This window comes from Motacilla alba, chromosome 4 (genome assembly GCF_015832195.1).
Source record: "Motacilla alba alba isolate MOTALB_02 chromosome 4, Motacilla_alba_V1.0_pri, whole genome shotgun sequence".
Lineage (NCBI taxonomy): Eukaryota > Metazoa > Chordata > Aves > Passeriformes > Motacillidae > Motacilla > Motacilla alba.
In genome coordinates this window covers 156,207-173,914 of record NC_052019.1, presented here as the reverse complement: position 1 = coordinate 173,914, position 17,708 = coordinate 156,207, and the positions used below count along the sequence as shown (strand labels likewise).

Below are 17,708 nucleotides of genomic sequence, written 5' to 3'. Positions count from 1 at the left end.
TTTTGTTTTTGTTTTTTTTTTTCTTTTTCTCCTTTCGCGTTGTCGGGGGGGCATTGATTCTGGAGGGTTTTTTTGCCGGGGGCGGCTCCCGTTGCGGTGGCAGCTGCCGGTTTTTGCCGCCTTCCCCGGCGGCAGCGCCGCGGCGTGGGGTGGGGCGGGCGGCGGTGCTGCCACCCTGTGGGCAGAGCGCGGTAGTGCAGGCGAGCGGCGCTCGGCGGCCGAGCGGCGCTCGGCGGGCACGCCTGTGTGCGGCGGCGGGCGGCAGGGCGGGCGCGGCGTGTCGCGGACGGGCTTGACCTTCTCAAGATGGCGGCAAAAAAGGCGCGCAAATCGGAGGACCGCGGTCCGTCTACTGGACTGCCGGAACGGAACGCCGGCGCCGGCGCGAGCGGGATTTTCTGTGGCGCTTCGGGTAGCTTGGAGACGGGCTGTGGGCTCAGCGGCGCCGCGGGCGGGCGTATTTCGGCGGGTTTGTGACAGGCATTGGCGCTAAACGCCTATCTCCCTGCCGAGGTCCCCTCCCCGCCGCCCTGTTGAGTGTGGCGTGTCGCGGACTGGTTTGACCTTCTCAAGATGGCGGCAAAAAAGGCGCGCAAATCGCAGGACCGCGGTCCGTCTACTGGACTGCCGGAACGGAACGCCGGCGCCGGCGCGAGCGGGATTTTCTGTGGCGCTTCGGGTACTTGGAGACGGGCTGTGGGCTCAGCGGCGCCGCGGGCGGGCGTATTTCGGCGGGTTTGTGACAGGCATTGGCGCTAAACGCCTATCTCCCTGCCGAGGTCCCCTCCCCGCCGCCCTGTTGAGTGTGGCGTGTCGCGGACTGGTTTGACCTTCTCAAGATGGCGGCAAAAAGGGCGCGCAAATCCAGCTGAGCCGAGTGCAGCCGAGTGCAGCCGAAGAGCCGAGCGTAGCCGGGCGTAGCCGAGAGTAGCCGAATGCAGCCGAAGAGCCGAGCGTAGCCGACGGTAGCCGAGTGCAGCCGAAGAGCCGAGTGCAGCCGATAATAGCCGGCTTTAGCCGAAGAGCCGATAATAGCCGACCGTCGCCGAGTGCAGCCGAAGAGCGGGGCATAGCCGAGTGTTGTCGAGAACAGCCGAGTGTAGCCGAAGAGACCTAATATAGACTACAGACAGCACTACCCATCCATAGACATTTGAAATGGGAATGGCAATGTAAAAATAGGGCATGTTCTCAAACTAAAATGCTGTTTAAAAGAAAGGGGTTCTTTTTGGCTTGCATTTGCGTAGAGGCAGGGGTGTTATTTAAATCATAATAGTAGTGCCGTGCCTCTCCCGTTTCGTCCCCTTTCGTCCTGTCCCGTCTCCCCGCCTCCCAGCCATACCAGTGTAAATAAGCAAAACAGAGATATAAATATGGAAATGGGAATATAAATTGTAGATATAAAATTCAAATAAAATAAATATAAATAAAGAGAACATGCAGCATAGTTTTGTATTATATCAGGAAGATATTATAATGTTTTATGTCCATTAGATGTTTATGTAAAATATAGAAATACAGATTATAAACAGCAACGTCAACGATGTAAAAATAGGAATATATTATAAATATATAAAGATATATAGAAAAGCATAAAATAGAAATAAATACAAAATAACAGAACTAGATACACTTCATATTACCAATAATACTCTATATATCTTCTTATATTGTAATATATTATGTGTAATATATAATAGATCGATAACTATAGTATATCCGTATAAGATATATAACAAATTGTAAATTGAATATAAATATGAAGAATATAATATAAAAATAATTAAGTAGGGATAAAAATGAAGGCTTTGTTTTTTTTTTTTTTTTTATATGGTTTTAGGCAGCTTTTTAATTTTACATGTATAACAATTATAAAACTTGAAATCTAAGTATAGAAATATAGAACAAATACATATATAAAATCTAAGTTAATATAAGTAATAAAATTAGATATTATAAGTATTAAAAATAGATATATTTTTTAGAATATATATAATTATATTTTGCTATATGCTATTTACGTCTGCAAATGGAATACATCACTATAAAATATAAATGTGAATAGAAATATGAAAAAATAGAAATATAAAAATAATTCTTTTTTTTTAAATAACGGTGGGATTTTTAAAAAAAGTTTGGTTATAGGCAGGGCTTTTACTATAAATAATAAAAAAAGAAATACTGATTAAAAATATAAATCCAAATATAGACCTGTATCATAAATATATAAAGATATAGAAAAATATAAAAGGGAGAAAATTCTAAGTCTTAGAAATTGATAAAATACATAATGTAAATCATACTGTAGCTATAGTATTACATTATGATTTATATGTATCTATAAATCAAATATATGAATATTAAAGAAATGTAAGTGTGAGTATAATTATGGAAAATATAAATATAAAACTAAGTATATTTTTAAATAAAGTGGGTTTTTGTTCTTATTTGTTTAGAGGCAGGGTTTTTTTTAATAATTTATAATTAATATTAAAAATATGGACAGATTTTGGTTAGAGGCAGGGGTTTCGTTTTAAAGAACATATGTATTTTAGGAATAGAAATCTAAATTTAGAAATATATATATATAAATCTAATCTAAATATATTTAAATCTAAATATACAAATGTATAGATATATATACAAAAGTTTAAATATAAATAAGTATGAGCAATAGGTGTAATATAGAATAGAAATAATTTGTACTTTTATATACACTATAAATGTAAATGTGAATCTGAAAAATGTAAAAAATAGTTAAATATAATTTTAAGGAAAGGGTGTTTTGAGGTTTTATTTGGTTAAAGGCAGGGTGTTTTTAGTTTTCGTGCGGGTTTTTTTGGGGCATTTATTTTTGATGAGTTTTCGAAGGGGGTCGCACCTGTTGTTCTTGCCTCCCTTCCCTCCAGGCGAGCGGCAGCCCCCGGCTGCGGCCGGCGGGAGTGCTGCCCCCTGTGGACACAGCGCGGCACTGCAGCCCCCCCGAGCCAGCGCCCCGCCCCTCGCAGCTGGGCGCCGGGGGGGCGGGGGAAGGACGGCTGCCGAGGGAGGGGAGGGCGAGGGGCGGGAGAAGCGAGCGGCGAGCGGGGCGGTGTCTGTAAATAGCGGGGAGGGGCGAAGGTGTTTCAGAAGCGTAAAGAGACGCCGTGGCTGAGGTGAATGGCGGCGGCGAGGGCGGCCCGGCGGGGCCGGTTTCGGCGGGCGGCAGGGGCGCGGTCGCAGCGGTGCACGGGCCGGGGGCATGCGAGCGGCGTCGGAACAGGGCTACACCCCCCCTAGCCCCCGCGCGCGCCCCGCTCCAGACGGTGGAGGCGACCGTGTGCCGGAAAATCCCGGCGGGGCGGCGCCGGTCCGGCGTGCAGGCGGTGCGAGCCGTGCGGAGTCGAGGGGGGCTTTGCCGGGCCGGCGGGCGGAAGAGGCGGCGCGGGCGCTGCGCTGGTCCCGGCCGGTGCCGGTCGCTCTGTCCGCTCCCCGCGAGGAGAACGAGCCAACGTCCCGTCACGTTTCAGCAATACCAAATCACCTCATCTCTTCTTAATCCAGGCAGGCTCTGCGACGACGGCGTCGGCCTCCGAGCGCAGCCGAAGCGTGCGCCCCGAGGAGCCCGGCATTCTTAGGAGAATGGTGAGTAGCAGAATTTTCGGGTTTTGGCCGCTGTGGATGCTGGGCTGCAAGGTGTCACAAAGGATGCGGGCTGAGGAGGGTAGGCTGGAGGGTGACAGAGGATCGGGTAGCTGAGAGGCAGAAGGAATCTTTAGGAGCGACTGGGGGGTCCAGATTGTCACAGAGATGCTGAGAGGCTACTCTAGGGAACTTGAGGGTGACAAGAAGAGGCTTGGGGAGAGCCTTGAGGGGAAAAGTGGGGGGTGCCTGAGGGTGACAGGTGAACCAGCACTCACACCTCCCCTAACCTCACCCTAAAAACCAACCCTACCCGGGTGGAGAGCGTCCATCGGAGGTTAGGAGGCCAAGGGACAACGTTGCAGGGCTTGGGGTGACACACAGACATTCCGGGCTGAGGGGCAAAGAGGGGGGGTTTGACAAGTGGGCAGCTTACACTGAGGGTTAGGGGTAAAAAGGACAGGACCCAGAGTAATAGGTAAGGTTAGGCTACAGTTGCAGAAGCCCTCACCCCAACCCTAAGCTCACCCCAAACAGCACCCCTAGGACACCAGTTTTCCCCAACAACAGCACAAGGCAGCGACCGTAGTAAAAAGGTAGCGATGATGTTTGTGGGCTAGACAGTGAAAGGTAGGAGTTGGGGGATGTGCATTTTTTAGGGCTTTTTTCAGGGGTTGCAAAGGATATTTTAGGGTTGTGTTTGTGGGAGTTTTTTAGGGATTTTCTGGGAACGTTTAGGATAATTTTAGGGCTCTTTCAGGGCTTTTAAGAGGTCTTTTTAGGGTATTTTAAGGGCTTTCTTAGTAGTTTTTAGAATTTTTAGGGGGGTTTCTGAGTCTTCTTGGGGCTTTTTTAGGACTATTGAGGGTATGTGGAGGACTTTTTTAGATATAGGGTATTTCTACAGTTTCTGAGGGAATTTTTAGGTCTGTTTTAAAGGTCTTGTCAGGGCATTTTAAGGATTTTTGGGCTATTTTTGAGCTCTTTTAGGACTATTTAGGGGATATTTAGGGGTTGTTAGGGGTGTTCTGGGGTTTTTAAAAGTAGGGTATTTTTAGTGTATTTTAAGGGTATTCTTTGGGGGGTTTTAGGACATTTTGAAGATTAGGGCTTTTTTTAGGGAATTCTTAGGGTTTTCTGGGGTCTTTTCACAGCACGAAACACAGAGGCCGAAGGGCAGCTGAGAAGGGGCTTGAGGGTGACACAGAGCCTGAAGGCTGGGGCGTAGAGGGAGGGATTTAGGGGTAAAGGGAGAGGACCTGAGGGCTGGACAGTCCAGTGGAAATCAGGGCTACAGGGTACAGCTTAGGAGGCAAGTTCAGGTACACACACCCCAGCCCTGACTTCACCCTAAGCAGTCCCCCTACCAACAGCCTTTTCCCCCAACAGCAGCACAACACAGCAACCCCAACAGTGAGACCACACCGCAACCCTCCCGGTGTGACAAGACAGCAACCCTCACACCAGGACAATGACAGAACCCTCAGAGGACAACAAGTACCACTGCAAAAAGATAGGGACGACATCTGAGGGCTAGAGAGCAATAGGTAGAGTTTGGAGGCTGAGCATGTTTTTTTTGAGGTTTGTTCCAGAACTTTTAAACATACTTAGGGGATTTTGGAAGGTTTTTTAGGACTTGTCTGGGATTTTTTAGGGTATTGTTGGGGGTTTTTCAAAGCTATTTTAGGAATCTTTAGCATATTTTGAAGATTACGGGCAGGGTCAGAGGACACACCCTCTGAAAAGGCAAAGTTTTAGGGCTGCAATGCATTAGAAAGGGGCCAGCGGCAGCACAGCGGGTCCTGTCCCCCGCTCTCGGTCCGAAAGTCGTAAGTTTTAGACCCAGCTAAGTCCTTGCGGTCAAAGTTAGGGTTAGATGCCCTTAGCTTTGGTCTGTGAGAAATTCCACACAGGAAAACTCACACCCCGAGTTTCCCGATGCCAGTTTGCAGGAGGCGCTCAGCAAACTGCCAGGGCAGCCCGAGTTCTAGGCGGGGGCAGCTCCACTCCGGGAGAAATCCCGCGCCGTTCGGAAGCGGAGCAGGCATAGGCCCCCGGACAGGAACGCCAGCCCTTTTCCCCATAAAGCCAAACTCACCCCCGCCGCGTGCGGACGTCCGTTCACAAGAGGCCCGTGGCACTCCAAGGGCAGCGAGAGTTCTCGGCTTCGGCAGCTGCGGTCTGCCAGAAATCGTTTGCCGTCTGCAGTTTTGGAGGCAGAATCCCAGTTTTGGCCCTGGGCACGCAGAAGGGAAAGACTGTTAATTTCCTTGGAAAGGAAAGTCTAGCACCACATTGTTTAAGGGGCAGATGAAGGGCTGTGTAGGGGAGGGAACTTTCTTCACAGGACCTTTCTTCACCTCACCCCCCAGTCCAAGGTCTAGCAGCACCCCGTGTGACCAGCTGCTTTCAGGGGGTTACCCGGGCATATCTGCACAGGGAGATGCTAGTCCAGAGGGGCTAACGGGGGTATCCCGAGCGCCCCTCCCAGAGCTACGGTCGGAACATCCAGCAGGGACAGGGGAGCAGCCGGACCCACCCGGGCACGGAGCATCGCTTCGAGAAAATGCCAAGAGAAGAACCCTCTCGCCAAGGGGCGGCACCTGAGCGGGCCGGGCAGCATGTGGGGTTCCAGGGGAGAGCTTTCAACTTTCCCCTTTTACTGTGTCAGTCCCTCCCCAGAGCCTCCAGACCCTCCACAGCACTCCCAGAAAAGAGAGGGGTTATTAGGAGAAAAGGGGTTTAAATGGAGGGAAAAAGCTTCCCTTTCCCCTATTTTTTGTGTTCAAATTGTGAGGGAATCTGCTTCCCCTGCAATTTTAATGGTCTCAGTTGAAAGAATCCTGCCTTTTCTATGCTGTTAGGGGGGCTAATTGACAGGGAGTCACCATTTTCCATTATTTTCCAGTTTAAATAGAAGGGGAAAACCTTAACGATGTTTTTTATGGGTTTGATTTAAGGGTAACCGCCCTCTTTTTTGTTTTCCTAAGGCTTAAACTGAGGGGGATGCCCAGCTATCTCTCCTTCTTAAGGGTTTGGATTGAGGGAAAAATCCCTATTTTTTTCATCACTGGAGAGATTTACAGTAAGAAAACCTGCTCTTTTCCCAATATTTTAGGGGATTAAATTAAAGGGCAGAAGGCATTTATTTGCCATTGTATCAGTTTCAGTGGAGGCAACTGCCCCATTTTCTCATTTGAAGGGGTTCACTTGAAGGAAGCTCTGCCTTTTTCAGCATTTTAAGGGTTTAAATGTGCATTTCAGGGCACTTCTTTCTGTGCCCTAGGACCAGATATCTCAGAGAAGGGTGAGCCTGGCACGTACCTAACCCTTACACTGCTGGGAGGCGATTATTTTTCTTATTTTTGTTTATAATGTAGATAGCCCTAATTAGAGGTCCCAAGCAGACTTAGACTATTCATATCATTAGTATTCTTCCCCACCCTACTTAGTCACACGTGAAATAATATTTAGTAGTCACTAAAGAATAATTATGTCAGTTGACAGCAACTTACCCAATTTGTCTGGCTGTGCTACCTAAACACAAAGTTTTATTTCTCACCAGTCTTCCGCCCTTTTGCTCCAATTAGTTGTAGCAAAAAAGAAAGCGTTGTCATTCCTCTGAAGAGTTTTCTCCTATATCAAGCCCTTTACTCCCCTTGAATTCAAGGCAGAGGAGCCAAACAGCTGTAGCTGTTCTGAGGGCTTTTATACCTGGTGGGATTTGCCCCCTCCCTTTTCCTGGGTGTCATGGGAAGGAGAGGTGGGCCCAATCAGGGGTATATTAACCCCAGCTTTTGCAGAGGGGCTTCATTCCCTCTCTGGGATCTGCTGGGATAAGAGCTCTCCTCTCATTTCGGTGAAGAGACTCTTTCAGCTTATCTTAGCTTGTTTCCAGCAGGTGCTTTTAGGCATCTAAAGTCATAGAGGCTTTGAAGATGCTGTGAAGAATACAGCATTGAACACAGGGAGTATTTAAGCTCATGATTTTGGGTTGTGTTTTTAGGGGTGGAAAAGTTCTTTTGTAGTTTCTGGTTTTGTTCTTGGTTGTTTTTAGGTTGGAGGAGGAGCGCAACTTCCGGAAAATCCAGATCGTGTCAAGTGCAACACTTTTTGTGGCAGATTCATCACATCACAAAAGGGATCCGCCCAGTGTCAAAGATGGTGCTTGAGATTGAGACTACAATTAAGTTGAGGATTGTGACTAGGAGCAGGAGGGTGAGGATGTATCTGGTTAGGAGTTATTGTGGGGGGTGGTGGGGGGTTTTGAAGGCAGCAAGGTGAGAAATGGTGTCTATTTGAGGGCCCCCCCAAGGCTTTTCACAAGCGTAGCAGAGGCATTCACATGTCTTACATCACACAAGCACACTGCAGTCACAGAAACGCCATGTAACTTTGCCTTTCTCTAACCCAGGTGCCACAGCCTTGGACTCAGGATAAAGCTGGAGACTCGAGGACCCAGGCACACTCAGGAGAGTGTAAGTAACTCAGGAGAGGGCAAGTAGCTGATTTTCTGGGATTTAGCCCATATATCACTGAACTCATACATTGTTTCTGGTTTTCTTTATTGTAGTTGACCAAGAGGCTGACAGCGATCACAGGGCCCTCTGAGGCAGACTCATTTCAGGTCCAATGTGGATTCACCTCACCGGTCATCCAAAAGATAAGTTGGGGGGCCACAGCCTGGAGATGGGATGATAGGAGAGTAGTGGCTTGGAAATTCCTAGACAGATTTAAAAATTTGCAGAGGGTGAAGAGATGTCCTCTAAGGGGCCCCGTGGAACAGCTAAAGGGAGAGGCTCTGCTTTCGATTGCAGCTGTAGGGTATGCGGTGCAGAACAGTTCCGGTCTGTGTTGTGTTGTTCGGTGTCCTGTGTTACCTAGTGTGTCTTTGGGGTCCCTTGGATCCAATATCTCTGCCTTCTCCCCTCGAGGCCCTTAGCAAAACCATCAGCTGTCGTGTCTAGGTTCTCAAACGCTGGCGCTTCTCAGCAGGATGCCAATATCATTTGTTCTTTTACCGGCGGGCTCAGCCGCATCTCGAGTCACATCTCCGAAGCATCGAGTCAGACGTCTTTTGAGGCCTGGTTCCCGGCTGTATCAGCATCCATCCTTTCCAGCCGTGAGCTGTAAAGTCCTGGGGCACGTAAGATTGCACGATATGGAGAACATTCTAAACGTAGCATTGTCTCACAGCCGCCTTGATCATCGTGACCAACAGGTCTTATAACAGGTCACTCTGTTCCAGTCTTCTGCTCCTTAGAGGAGCTGTCTCCATCCACTGTCCCCTGAGCATCAGTCATCTCTTTTGGCATCCTCGTGGTCCTTGCCACTACTTATTCTTGCCAGGAACTCTTTTCTCATCATTGTGTCACAATTTGTAGTATAAAGTGATGTTTGTGTTTAGGGACCCCATTGTTTGTCACGTCCCGTCCTGTGTCACGGGTGTCTGCACATATTTGTGCCGGAGCTGCTCTGCCCCGCTGCGTAGCCTGGTGCGATAGGACCAGTCCCGGGGACTTGAACTTTGTAGCGTGGGCTGTAGTTGGACTCTAGGTGGTATTCCTAGATTGACACAAGATGTTTGGAGCTGTGAAGGTATCCTGCAGCCCTTTGACTTTTGTTCTAACTTTCTTTCAGATGCAGAAGGATAGAATCCATGGCGGAGCGCCCCATTCCGGGTGCAGAGGTTCGGCCGAGCAGGTCAGTCACGGTTTGTGTTTGCAGGGGAAGTGTAAATGGTGACTCTGTTACAGCACTGTTCTTTGTCTTTATTTTTAGGAAGTCAAGCCGGATAGCAGCAATCAAGTTGAAGAGGGCAAGGTGAGCAGTGTCCAGTGGACAGAAGCAGTTGTTATTGCTGAGGTCTCAATTTCTGTTGCAACTCTAAGCGTCCATTCTCGTTTGTGTGCTTTAGGCAGTCCACTCGGAGTATGCCAGGCCCCCGTCACCAGCCACCTGATGGACGTGGTTTGCTGCTTTCGTGAGCCCTGTGGACGTCCGACAGGACTCGGTGATGAAGCCTTTGCTTTTTCTGTTTAAAGGTGGCACCCGGGTAGCCTTTGGCAATGGCGGAGGAGTTGCAGTGAGTCAGGGAAGCGGGGAGGAGGAGCGAGGGTCCACTCAGGTTTCAGCAATGCCACATCATCTCATCTGCTCTTAACCCAGGCGGACCCTGCGACGACAGCGTGGCCTCCGAGCACGGCGCAATCGTGCCGCCCGAGGACCCGGGCATTCTTAGGAGAGCGGTGAGTAGCAGAATGGTTGGGTTTGGCCGACGTGCCGCCAAGATCACACAGTGATGCTCTGTTTTCTTGACTGTAGGAGACTACGAGACAACAGCCCAGTGACAGCAGGAACTTCCCAGATGGCGAGGCGGCCTTGCTTTGCACCTGACACGGACCGGGTTCCCCAGATGTCAGAGATAAGTAGAGGGCTGTGACCCAGAGAGGGGATGAAAGCTGGGTGCTGGGTCGGGACTCACCGAGAGGAGTTTTTGAGTCCGCTTAGGAGATGGGGATGTGCAGGAAGTGTCCTTTAGGCCACTGAAAGGCAAAGTTTCACTTGTGATCACAGTGCTGAGGTGTGCAGGGCAGAGCAGTCCCGGTGTGTCTCATGTCACTTGTCTATTGTGCATTCTGTGTGTTTGGGTGTCTCAGGTCTTTTTCCTTAGCCCTTTGAGGGGCCTGTCAGAAACCCATGCATCATTCTTAGCATCTGTGATCTCTGCGTTCCTCGGCCTGGCACCGATGCCATAGAACTTTTGACTAGGGAGCTCAGATAGGCATCAGAATCGCATTTCTCTTTAGAAGCATCCGGTCAGATGTCTTTTCAGGTCTTGTACTGAGCCGTATGGACAGCTGCGCCCCGCAAGGATCCATTGCGGCGGATTAGGAGTCGTAAGAACGTGAGGACTGGTAGAGGATTCTGACCGTAGGATTCACAGGCATCCATCTTTGCAGCTTCTTGGAATACATCATTCAGTTAGCATCTTCTTCCTCCAGGGTTCTCTGAGCCTCATCAGCTCGCCATCGCCCTCTCCTCGGTCATCTCATATTGCATTCTTTTGGTCCTTGCAGTCATTCTTCTTGCCAAGAGATTTCTGTCCCTGTTGTGTCCCCCATTGTTTGTCACGTCCCGTCCTGTGTCACGGGTGTGTGCACATATCTGTGCCGGAGCCGCTCTGCCCTGCTGCGTAGCCTGGTGCGATAGGACCAGTCCCGGGGACTTGAGATTTGTAGCGTGGGCTGTAGTTGGACTCTAGATCGTATTCCTAGATTGACAAAAGGTGTTTCCACCTGTTGAGTTATCCTGCAGCCCTTTGATGTATATCCTAACTTTCTTTCAGGTGCTGATGCATTATATCCTTGTCAGAGCGCCCCATCCTGGGCTTGTGGGTTCCCCTGAGCAGGTCAGTCACTGTTTGTATCTGCAGAGGAAGCATAAATGGTGACTATGTTACAGCACTGTTCTTTGTCTTTATTTTTAGGAAGTCAAGCCAGAGAGCAGCAGTCAAGGCCAAGTGGGCAAGGTGAGCATTGAGTAGTGTACTGAAGTAGTTATTGGTCAAGTCTCACTTTCTGGTGCAACTCCAAGCCTCCATTCTCGTTTGTTTGCTTTAGGCAATTGACTTTGCATATGTCCAGCCACCGCCACCAGCCAGCCCATGCACCGGGTTTCCTGCACATGTGGGCCTTGTGGAAGTATTACAGGACTCTGCGATGAAGCCTTTAAATTTTCTCATTCACCGTCCTATCTCGGTAGCCATCAGGACAGGCCAACGAGTTGTGGCGAGTCGGGGAGGTTGGGAGCAGCAGCGAGGGTCCTTTCAGGTTTCAGCAATGCCAAATCAAGTTGTCTCCGCTTAATCTAGGCAGACCCTGCGACAACGGCGTCAGCCTCCGAGCACGGCCAAAGCGTGCGGCCCGAGGTCCTGGGCATTCTTAAGAATGTGGTGAGTAGCAGACTTGTTTGGTTTTGGCCGATGTGCTGCTAAGCTTGTGCACTGATGTTTGGTTTTCTTTCTCTTGGCAGAGTAAGATACAACAGCCCGGTGCCAGCAGGGACTGCTCAGATGGCGAGGCTGCTTTCTTTTGCACCTGACACAGATTGGCATGCCCACCTGTCTGAGAGATGAGTAGAGGGCTGCGACCCGCAGAGGGGATGAAAGTGGGTTGCTGGGCTGGGACTCACCGGGAGGGATTTTTGAGTCTGCTTTGGAGACGGATGTGGAAGAAGTGGCCCCTTAGGCCATGAAAAGGGAAAGTGTCACTTTTGATCACAGTGCTGAGGTGCTCAGGGCAGAGCAGTCCCGGTGTGTCTCGTGTCACTTGTCCGTCGTGCATTATGTGTTGTTTGGGTATCCCATGTCACAGGTCTTTTTCCTTAGCCCTTTGAGGGGCCTGTCAGAAACCCATGCATCATTCTTAGCATCTGTGATCTCTGTGTTCCTTGGCCTGGCACCGATGCCATAGAACTTTTGACTCGGGAGCTCAGACAGGCATCAGAATCGCATCTCTCTTTAGAAGCATCCGGTTAGATGTCTTTTCAGGTCTTGTTCTGAGCCGTATGGACAGCTGCGCCCCGCAAGGATCCATTGCGGCGGATTAGGAGTCGTAAGAACGTGAGGACTGGTAGAGGATTCTGACCGTAGGATTCACAGGCATCCATCTTTGCAGCTTCTTGGAATACATCATTCAGTTAGCATCTTCTTCCTCCAGGGTTCTCTGAGCCTCATCAGCTCGCCATCGCTCTCGACTCGGTCATCTCATATTGCATTCTTTTGGTCCTTGCAGTCATCCTTCTTGCCAAGAGATTTCTGTCCCTGTTGTGTCCCCATTGTTTGTCACGTCCCATCCTGTGTCACGGGTGTGTGCACGTATTTGTGCCGGAGCCGCTCTGCCCTGCTGCGTAGCCTGGTGCGATAGGACTAGTCCCGAGGACTTGAACTTTGTAACGCAGTGTGCAGTTGGATTGTAGATGGTATTCCTAGATTGACACAAGCTGTTTGGAGCTGTAAAGTTATCCTGCAGCCCTTTGATGTATATCCTAACTTTCTTTCAGGTGCTGATGCATTATATCCTTGTCTAGGCACCCCATCCCAGGCTCGTGGGTTCCCCTGAGCAGGTCAGTCACTGTTTGTATCTGCAGAGGAAGCATAAATGGTGACTATGTTACAGCACTGTTCTGTTTTTATTTTTAGGAAGTCAAGGCAGATAGCAGCAGTCAAGGCCAAGTGGGCAAGGTGAGCATTAAGTTGTGTACAGAAGTAGTTGTTATTGCTTAAGTCTCATTTCTGGTGCAACTCCAAGCCTCCATTCTCGTTTGTTTGCTTAAGGCAATTGACTCGGCAGATGTCCAGCCCCCGTCACGCACTGGCCAATGCACCGGGTTTCCTGCACATGTGGGCCTTGTGGAAGTATTACAGGACTCTGCGATGAAGCCTTTAAATTTTCTCATTCACCATCCTATCTGGGTAGCCATCAGGGCCAGCCAAGGAGTTGTGGTGAGTCGGGGAGGTTGGGAGCAGCAGCGAGGGTCCTTTCAGGTTTCAGCAATGCCAAATCAAGTTGTCTCCGCTTAATCTAGGCAGACAATGGTGTCTTAATCCTGTGACAATGGCGTCAGCCTCCGAGCACGGCCAAAGCGTGCGGCCCGAGGACCTGGGCATTCTTAAGAATGTGGTGAGTAGCAGACTTGTTTGGTTTTGGCCGATGTGCTGCTAAGCTTGTGCACTGATGTTTGGTTTTCTTTCTCTTGGCAGAGTAAGATACAACAGCCCGGTGCCAGCAGGGACCGCTCAGATGGCGAGGCTGCTTTCTTTTGCACCTGACACAGATTGGCATGCCCACCTGTCTGAGAGATGAGTAGAGGGCTGCGACCCGCAGAGGGGATGAAAGTGGGTTGCTGGGCTGGGACTCACCGGGAGGGATTTTTGAGTCTGCTTTGGAGACGGATGTGGAAGAAGTGGCCCCTTAGGCCATGAAAAGGGAAAGTGTCACTTTTGATCACAGTGCTGAGGTGCTCAGGGCAGAGCAGTCCCGGTGTGTCTCGTGTCACTTGTCCGTCGTGCATTATGTGTTGTTTGGGTATCCCATGTCACAGGTCTTTTTCCTTAGCCCTTTGAGGGGCCTGTCAGAAACCCATGCATCATTCTTAGCATCTGTGATCTCTGCATTCCTTGGCCTGGCATTGATGCCATAGAACTTTTGACTCGGGAGCTCAGACAGGCATCAGAACTGCCACTCTTTTTAGAAGCATCCGGTCAGATGTCTTTTCAGGTCTTGTTCTGAGCTGTATGGACAGGCCCCACAAGGATCCATTGCGGCAGATTAGGAGTCGTGAGGATTGGTAGAGGATTCTGACCGTAGGATTCACAGGCATCCATCTTTGCAGCTTCTTGGAATACATCATTCAGTTAGCATCTTCTTCCTCCAGGGTTCTCTGAGCCTCATCAGCTCGCCATCGCTCTCGACTCGGTCATCTCATATTGCATTCTTTTGGTCCTTGCAGTCATCCTTCTTGCCAAGAGATTTCTATCCCTGTTATGTCCCCATTGTTTGTCACGTCCCGTCCTGTGTCACGGGTGTGTGCACGTATTTGTGCCGGAGCCGCTCTGCCCTGCTGCGTAGCGTGGTGCGATAGGACAAGTCCCAGGGACTTGAGATTTGTAAGGCGGGGTGTAGTCAGGCTCTAGATGGTATTCCTAGTTTGACACAGGATGTTTGGAGCTGTGAAGTTTTCCTGCTGCCCTTTGACTTGTCTTAACTTTCTTTCAGATGCAGCCGGATAAAATCCATGGCAGAGCATCCCATCCTGGATCAGGGGGCTCCCCTGAGCAGGTCAGTCACAGTTTGTGTTTGCAGGGGAAGGGTAAATGGTGACTCTGTTACAGCCCTGTTCTTTATTTTTATTTTTAGGAAGTAAAGCCAGATATCAGCGTTCAGGTTGAAGAGGGCAAGTTGAGCAGTGTCCAGTGGAATGAAGCCTTTGTTAGTGCTCAAGTCTCACTTTCTGGTGCAGCTCTAAGCCTCCATTTTAGTTTCTGTCCTTTAGGTAATTCACTTAGAGTATGCAAAGCTGCCGTCACGCACCAGCCAATGGACCGGGTTTGCTGCTCTTGTGAGCCCTCTGGGAGTCTTACAGGACTGGGTGATGAAGCCTTTGCCATTTTTACTTAAAGGTGTCATCTGGGTCGCCTTTGGCAACAGCTATGGAGTTGCGGTGATTCGGGGAAGCAGGGAGGAGAAGGGAGGGTCCGCTCAGGTTTCAGCAATGCCACATCACCTCGTCTCCTCTTAACCCAGGCATACCCTGCAACGACAGTGTGGCCTCCGAGCGCAGCAAAAGCATGTGGCCCGAGGAGCTGGGCATTCTCTGGAGAACGGTGAGCAGCAGAATTGTTAGGTTTTGGCCGACGTGCTGCCCAGATCACGCATTGATGCTCGGTTTTCTTTAATGTAGCTGTCTAAGAGACGACGGCCCAGTGACAGCAGGAATTTCCCAGCCAGGGAGGCTGCCTTCCTTCACACCAGACATGGATCGGCATCCCCAGATGTCCGAGATAAGTAGAGGGCTGTGACCCAGAGAGGGCATGAAAGCGGGGTGCTGGGTCGGGACTCACCGGGAGGAGTTTTTGAGTCCGCTTTGGAGACGGGGATGTGGAAGAAGCGGCCCCTTAGGCCACTGAATGGGAAAGTGTCACTTTTGATCACAGTGCTGACATGCTCAGGGCAGAGCAGTCCCGGTGTGTCTCGTGTCACTTGTCTATTGTGCGTTCTGTGTGTTTGGGTATCTCATGCCTTTTTCCTTAGCCCTTTGAGGGGCCTGTCAGAAACCCATGCATCATTCTTAGCATCTGTGATCTCTGCGTTCCTCGGCCTGGCACCGATGCCATAGAACTTTTGACTCGGGAGCTCAGACAGGCATCAGAATCGCATTTCTCTTTAGAAGCATCCGGTCAGATGTCTTTTCAGGTCTTGTTCTGAGCCGTATGGACAGCTGCGCCCCGCAAGGATCCATTGCGGCGGATTAGGAGTCGTAAGAACGTGAGGACTGGTAGAGGATTCTGACCGTAGGATTCACAGGCATCCATCTTTGCAGCTTCTTGGAATAAATATTTCAGTTAGCATCTTCTTCCTCCAGGGTTCTCTGAGCCTCATCAGCTCGCCATCGCCCTCTCCTCGGTCATCTCATATTGCATTCTTTTGGCCCTTGCAGTCATCCTTCTTGCCAAGAGATTTCTGTCCCTGTTGTGTCCCCCATTGTTTGTCACGTCCCATCCTGTGTCACGGGTGTGTGCACATATCTGTGCCGGAGCCGCTCTGCCCTGCTGCGTAGCCTGGTGCGATAGGACCAGTCCCGGGGACTTGAACTTTGTAACGCAGTGTGCAGTTGGATTGTAGATGGTATTCCTAGATTGACACAAGCTGTTTGGAGCTGTAAAGTTATCCTGCAGCCCTTTGACTTTTGCCTTAACTTTCCTTCAGGTGCAGAAGGATTCCCCTGATCAGGTCAGTCATCGTTTGTGTCTGCTGGGGAAGCGTAAATGGTGTCTCTGTTGCAGCACTGTTCATTGCCTTTTTTTTTTGTTTCTTTTTTAGGAAGTTATGCCAGAGAGCAGCAGTCAAGTTGAGGAGGGCAAGGTGAGCAGTGATCAAAAGATGCCAGCATTTGTTATTGCTGAGGCCTCAATTTCTGGTGCAACTCTAAGCATCCACTGTTTTTTTGTTAGGTGGTCCACTTGCAACTTCTCCCGGCCAAGGATGCCCGATGCCAGGTGGGTGCAAGCTTTAGGTATAGGTGTGGCATACTTGTCAGATCAGGGAGGTTGTGTTTTCCCAGTATCTTAGCATCCTTTTTTGCTTTGTTTCCTTACAGGTGCTGTCACTGCCCTAGGTGTGCCAAGGAACAGAGGCAAGCGGGTGAGTCGGTGTTTAGGCAGGATGACTCGTGGGTGAGTGTTCCGTAGCAGCACGCTAAGCGTGTACCTTTTCTTTTTGCAGGTATCTTCGGGCCAGCCTCTGGAGTCGAATCAAGATTTGAGGTGAGCTGGGACAGTGGTGTGGAGGAGTCCCGGGGATTACTCATTTTGAGGGCAATAGTCACCTTTTCTGTTTTCTCTTAGGCACCGTGAGGAGGTTTGTAGGTAAAGTTTGGAAACGGCTGCACCAAAGCACACGTCTCGATGTCCACATCCAGCCGACGATGGATTTTGTTCGCTCATCTTCCAAAAGCTAAGTGTTGGGGCGAGTAGTTGGGAGAAGGGGAAAAACCTTTGCTATCACAGGAGGCAGTTTAACGTTAGCTTAGCGGAGAGGTCTGTAGGGGGATGGGGCTCTTTGGAAGTAAAGGGATAGGGCTTGTCCTCAGCCTCAGCAGCGCCTTTGGTGGGCAGGGTAGTTCCGATCCATCTCTGCATTCTCTTTGAACGTTTCTCTGTGAACTTTGCGTCGTCAGCCTTCTTCGACTCTCAGCGTCGTCGTGGATCTTTCCCCCGAGGAGCTCGCCTTCAGGCTCGGAGCTATAGCCACGGTCACCCGGCAGTCTTCGCTTCCTTCTCTAGGCGTACTGAGCCTTTTGAGCATCCTCCTAACTGCTTTGACACTAACTTCTTTTAAGGAGTTATGTTTCATCATCGTGTGTTGTCATAGGGCTTTCTTTCCTTTGGCATCATCGGCCTGTGGCTCATCTTGCGCTAGGAATCTTGGGTCCATAAGGTGAAACTGCCAGGCAGTTTCCACTCGTGTCCGTGTTATGTTGTCCGTGTCCGTGTTATGTTGTCCGTGTCCGTGTTATGTTGTCCGTGTCCATTGTCTTCTGTGCTGTAGGCCTTTGTTACATCTTGATGCTTTATCGGCATCATTCTGCATCATATCGGCCGCATTTTACTCACGTTCCTCCCCGGATATCGCTTATTCCGGCATCTTTACATTTTTACTCTCTGAGCCAGGAAGAAGTACACAAGATATTTTCATTCATCTTCCTTCTCAACTTTGGTAGTGCCTTTTTTTCCTGTGCCATTCTCTTGGACTTCCATAGGGAGTGTATTACACCCTCATGTGACTGTACTAGTTCTCTAGGTTCCA

The 17,708-nt window shown here is 49.7% G+C and overlaps 1 protein-coding gene across 14 annotated transcripts; it reads left to right on the top strand.

Moving 5' to 3' along the window:
- The first annotated feature begins 2,875 nt into the window (after positions 1 to 2,875).
- LOC119700732 lies at positions 2,876 to 16,546 on the top strand. Of its 14 annotated transcripts, none has more exons than XM_038136283.1 (24): positions 2,876 to 3,155; positions 3,544 to 3,624; positions 7,679 to 7,839; positions 8,036 to 8,099; positions 8,195 to 8,248; positions 9,262 to 9,324; positions 9,403 to 9,444; positions 9,539 to 9,552; positions 9,666 to 9,706; positions 9,790 to 9,869; positions 9,946 to 10,045; positions 10,970 to 11,032; positions 11,111 to 11,152; positions 11,244 to 11,381; positions 11,495 to 11,572; positions 14,400 to 14,462; positions 14,541 to 14,676; positions 14,804 to 14,844; positions 14,928 to 15,007; positions 15,085 to 15,184; positions 16,110 to 16,133; positions 16,224 to 16,265; positions 16,355 to 16,399; positions 16,501 to 16,546. In XM_038136283.1, exons 6-24 carry the CDS (start codon positions 9,281 to 9,283, stop codon positions 16,516 to 16,518), a joined length of 1,191 nt encoding a protein of 396 aa, XP_037992211.1. In that variant the 5' UTR covers positions 2,876 to 3,155; positions 3,544 to 3,624; positions 7,679 to 7,839; positions 8,036 to 8,099; positions 8,195 to 8,248; positions 9,262 to 9,280; the 3' UTR covers positions 16,519 to 16,546. The 14 variants fall into 14 exon arrangements, 10 of the variants coding, with proteins under 10 accessions (XP_037992211.1, XP_037992209.1, XP_037992208.1 ...); XM_038136281.1 differs by having other exon boundaries at positions 8,195 to 8,284; XM_038136280.1 differs by having other exon boundaries at positions 2,880 to 3,155; positions 7,744 to 7,839; positions 8,195 to 9,324.
- The last annotated feature ends 1,162 nt before the right edge of the window (positions 16,547 to 17,708 follow it).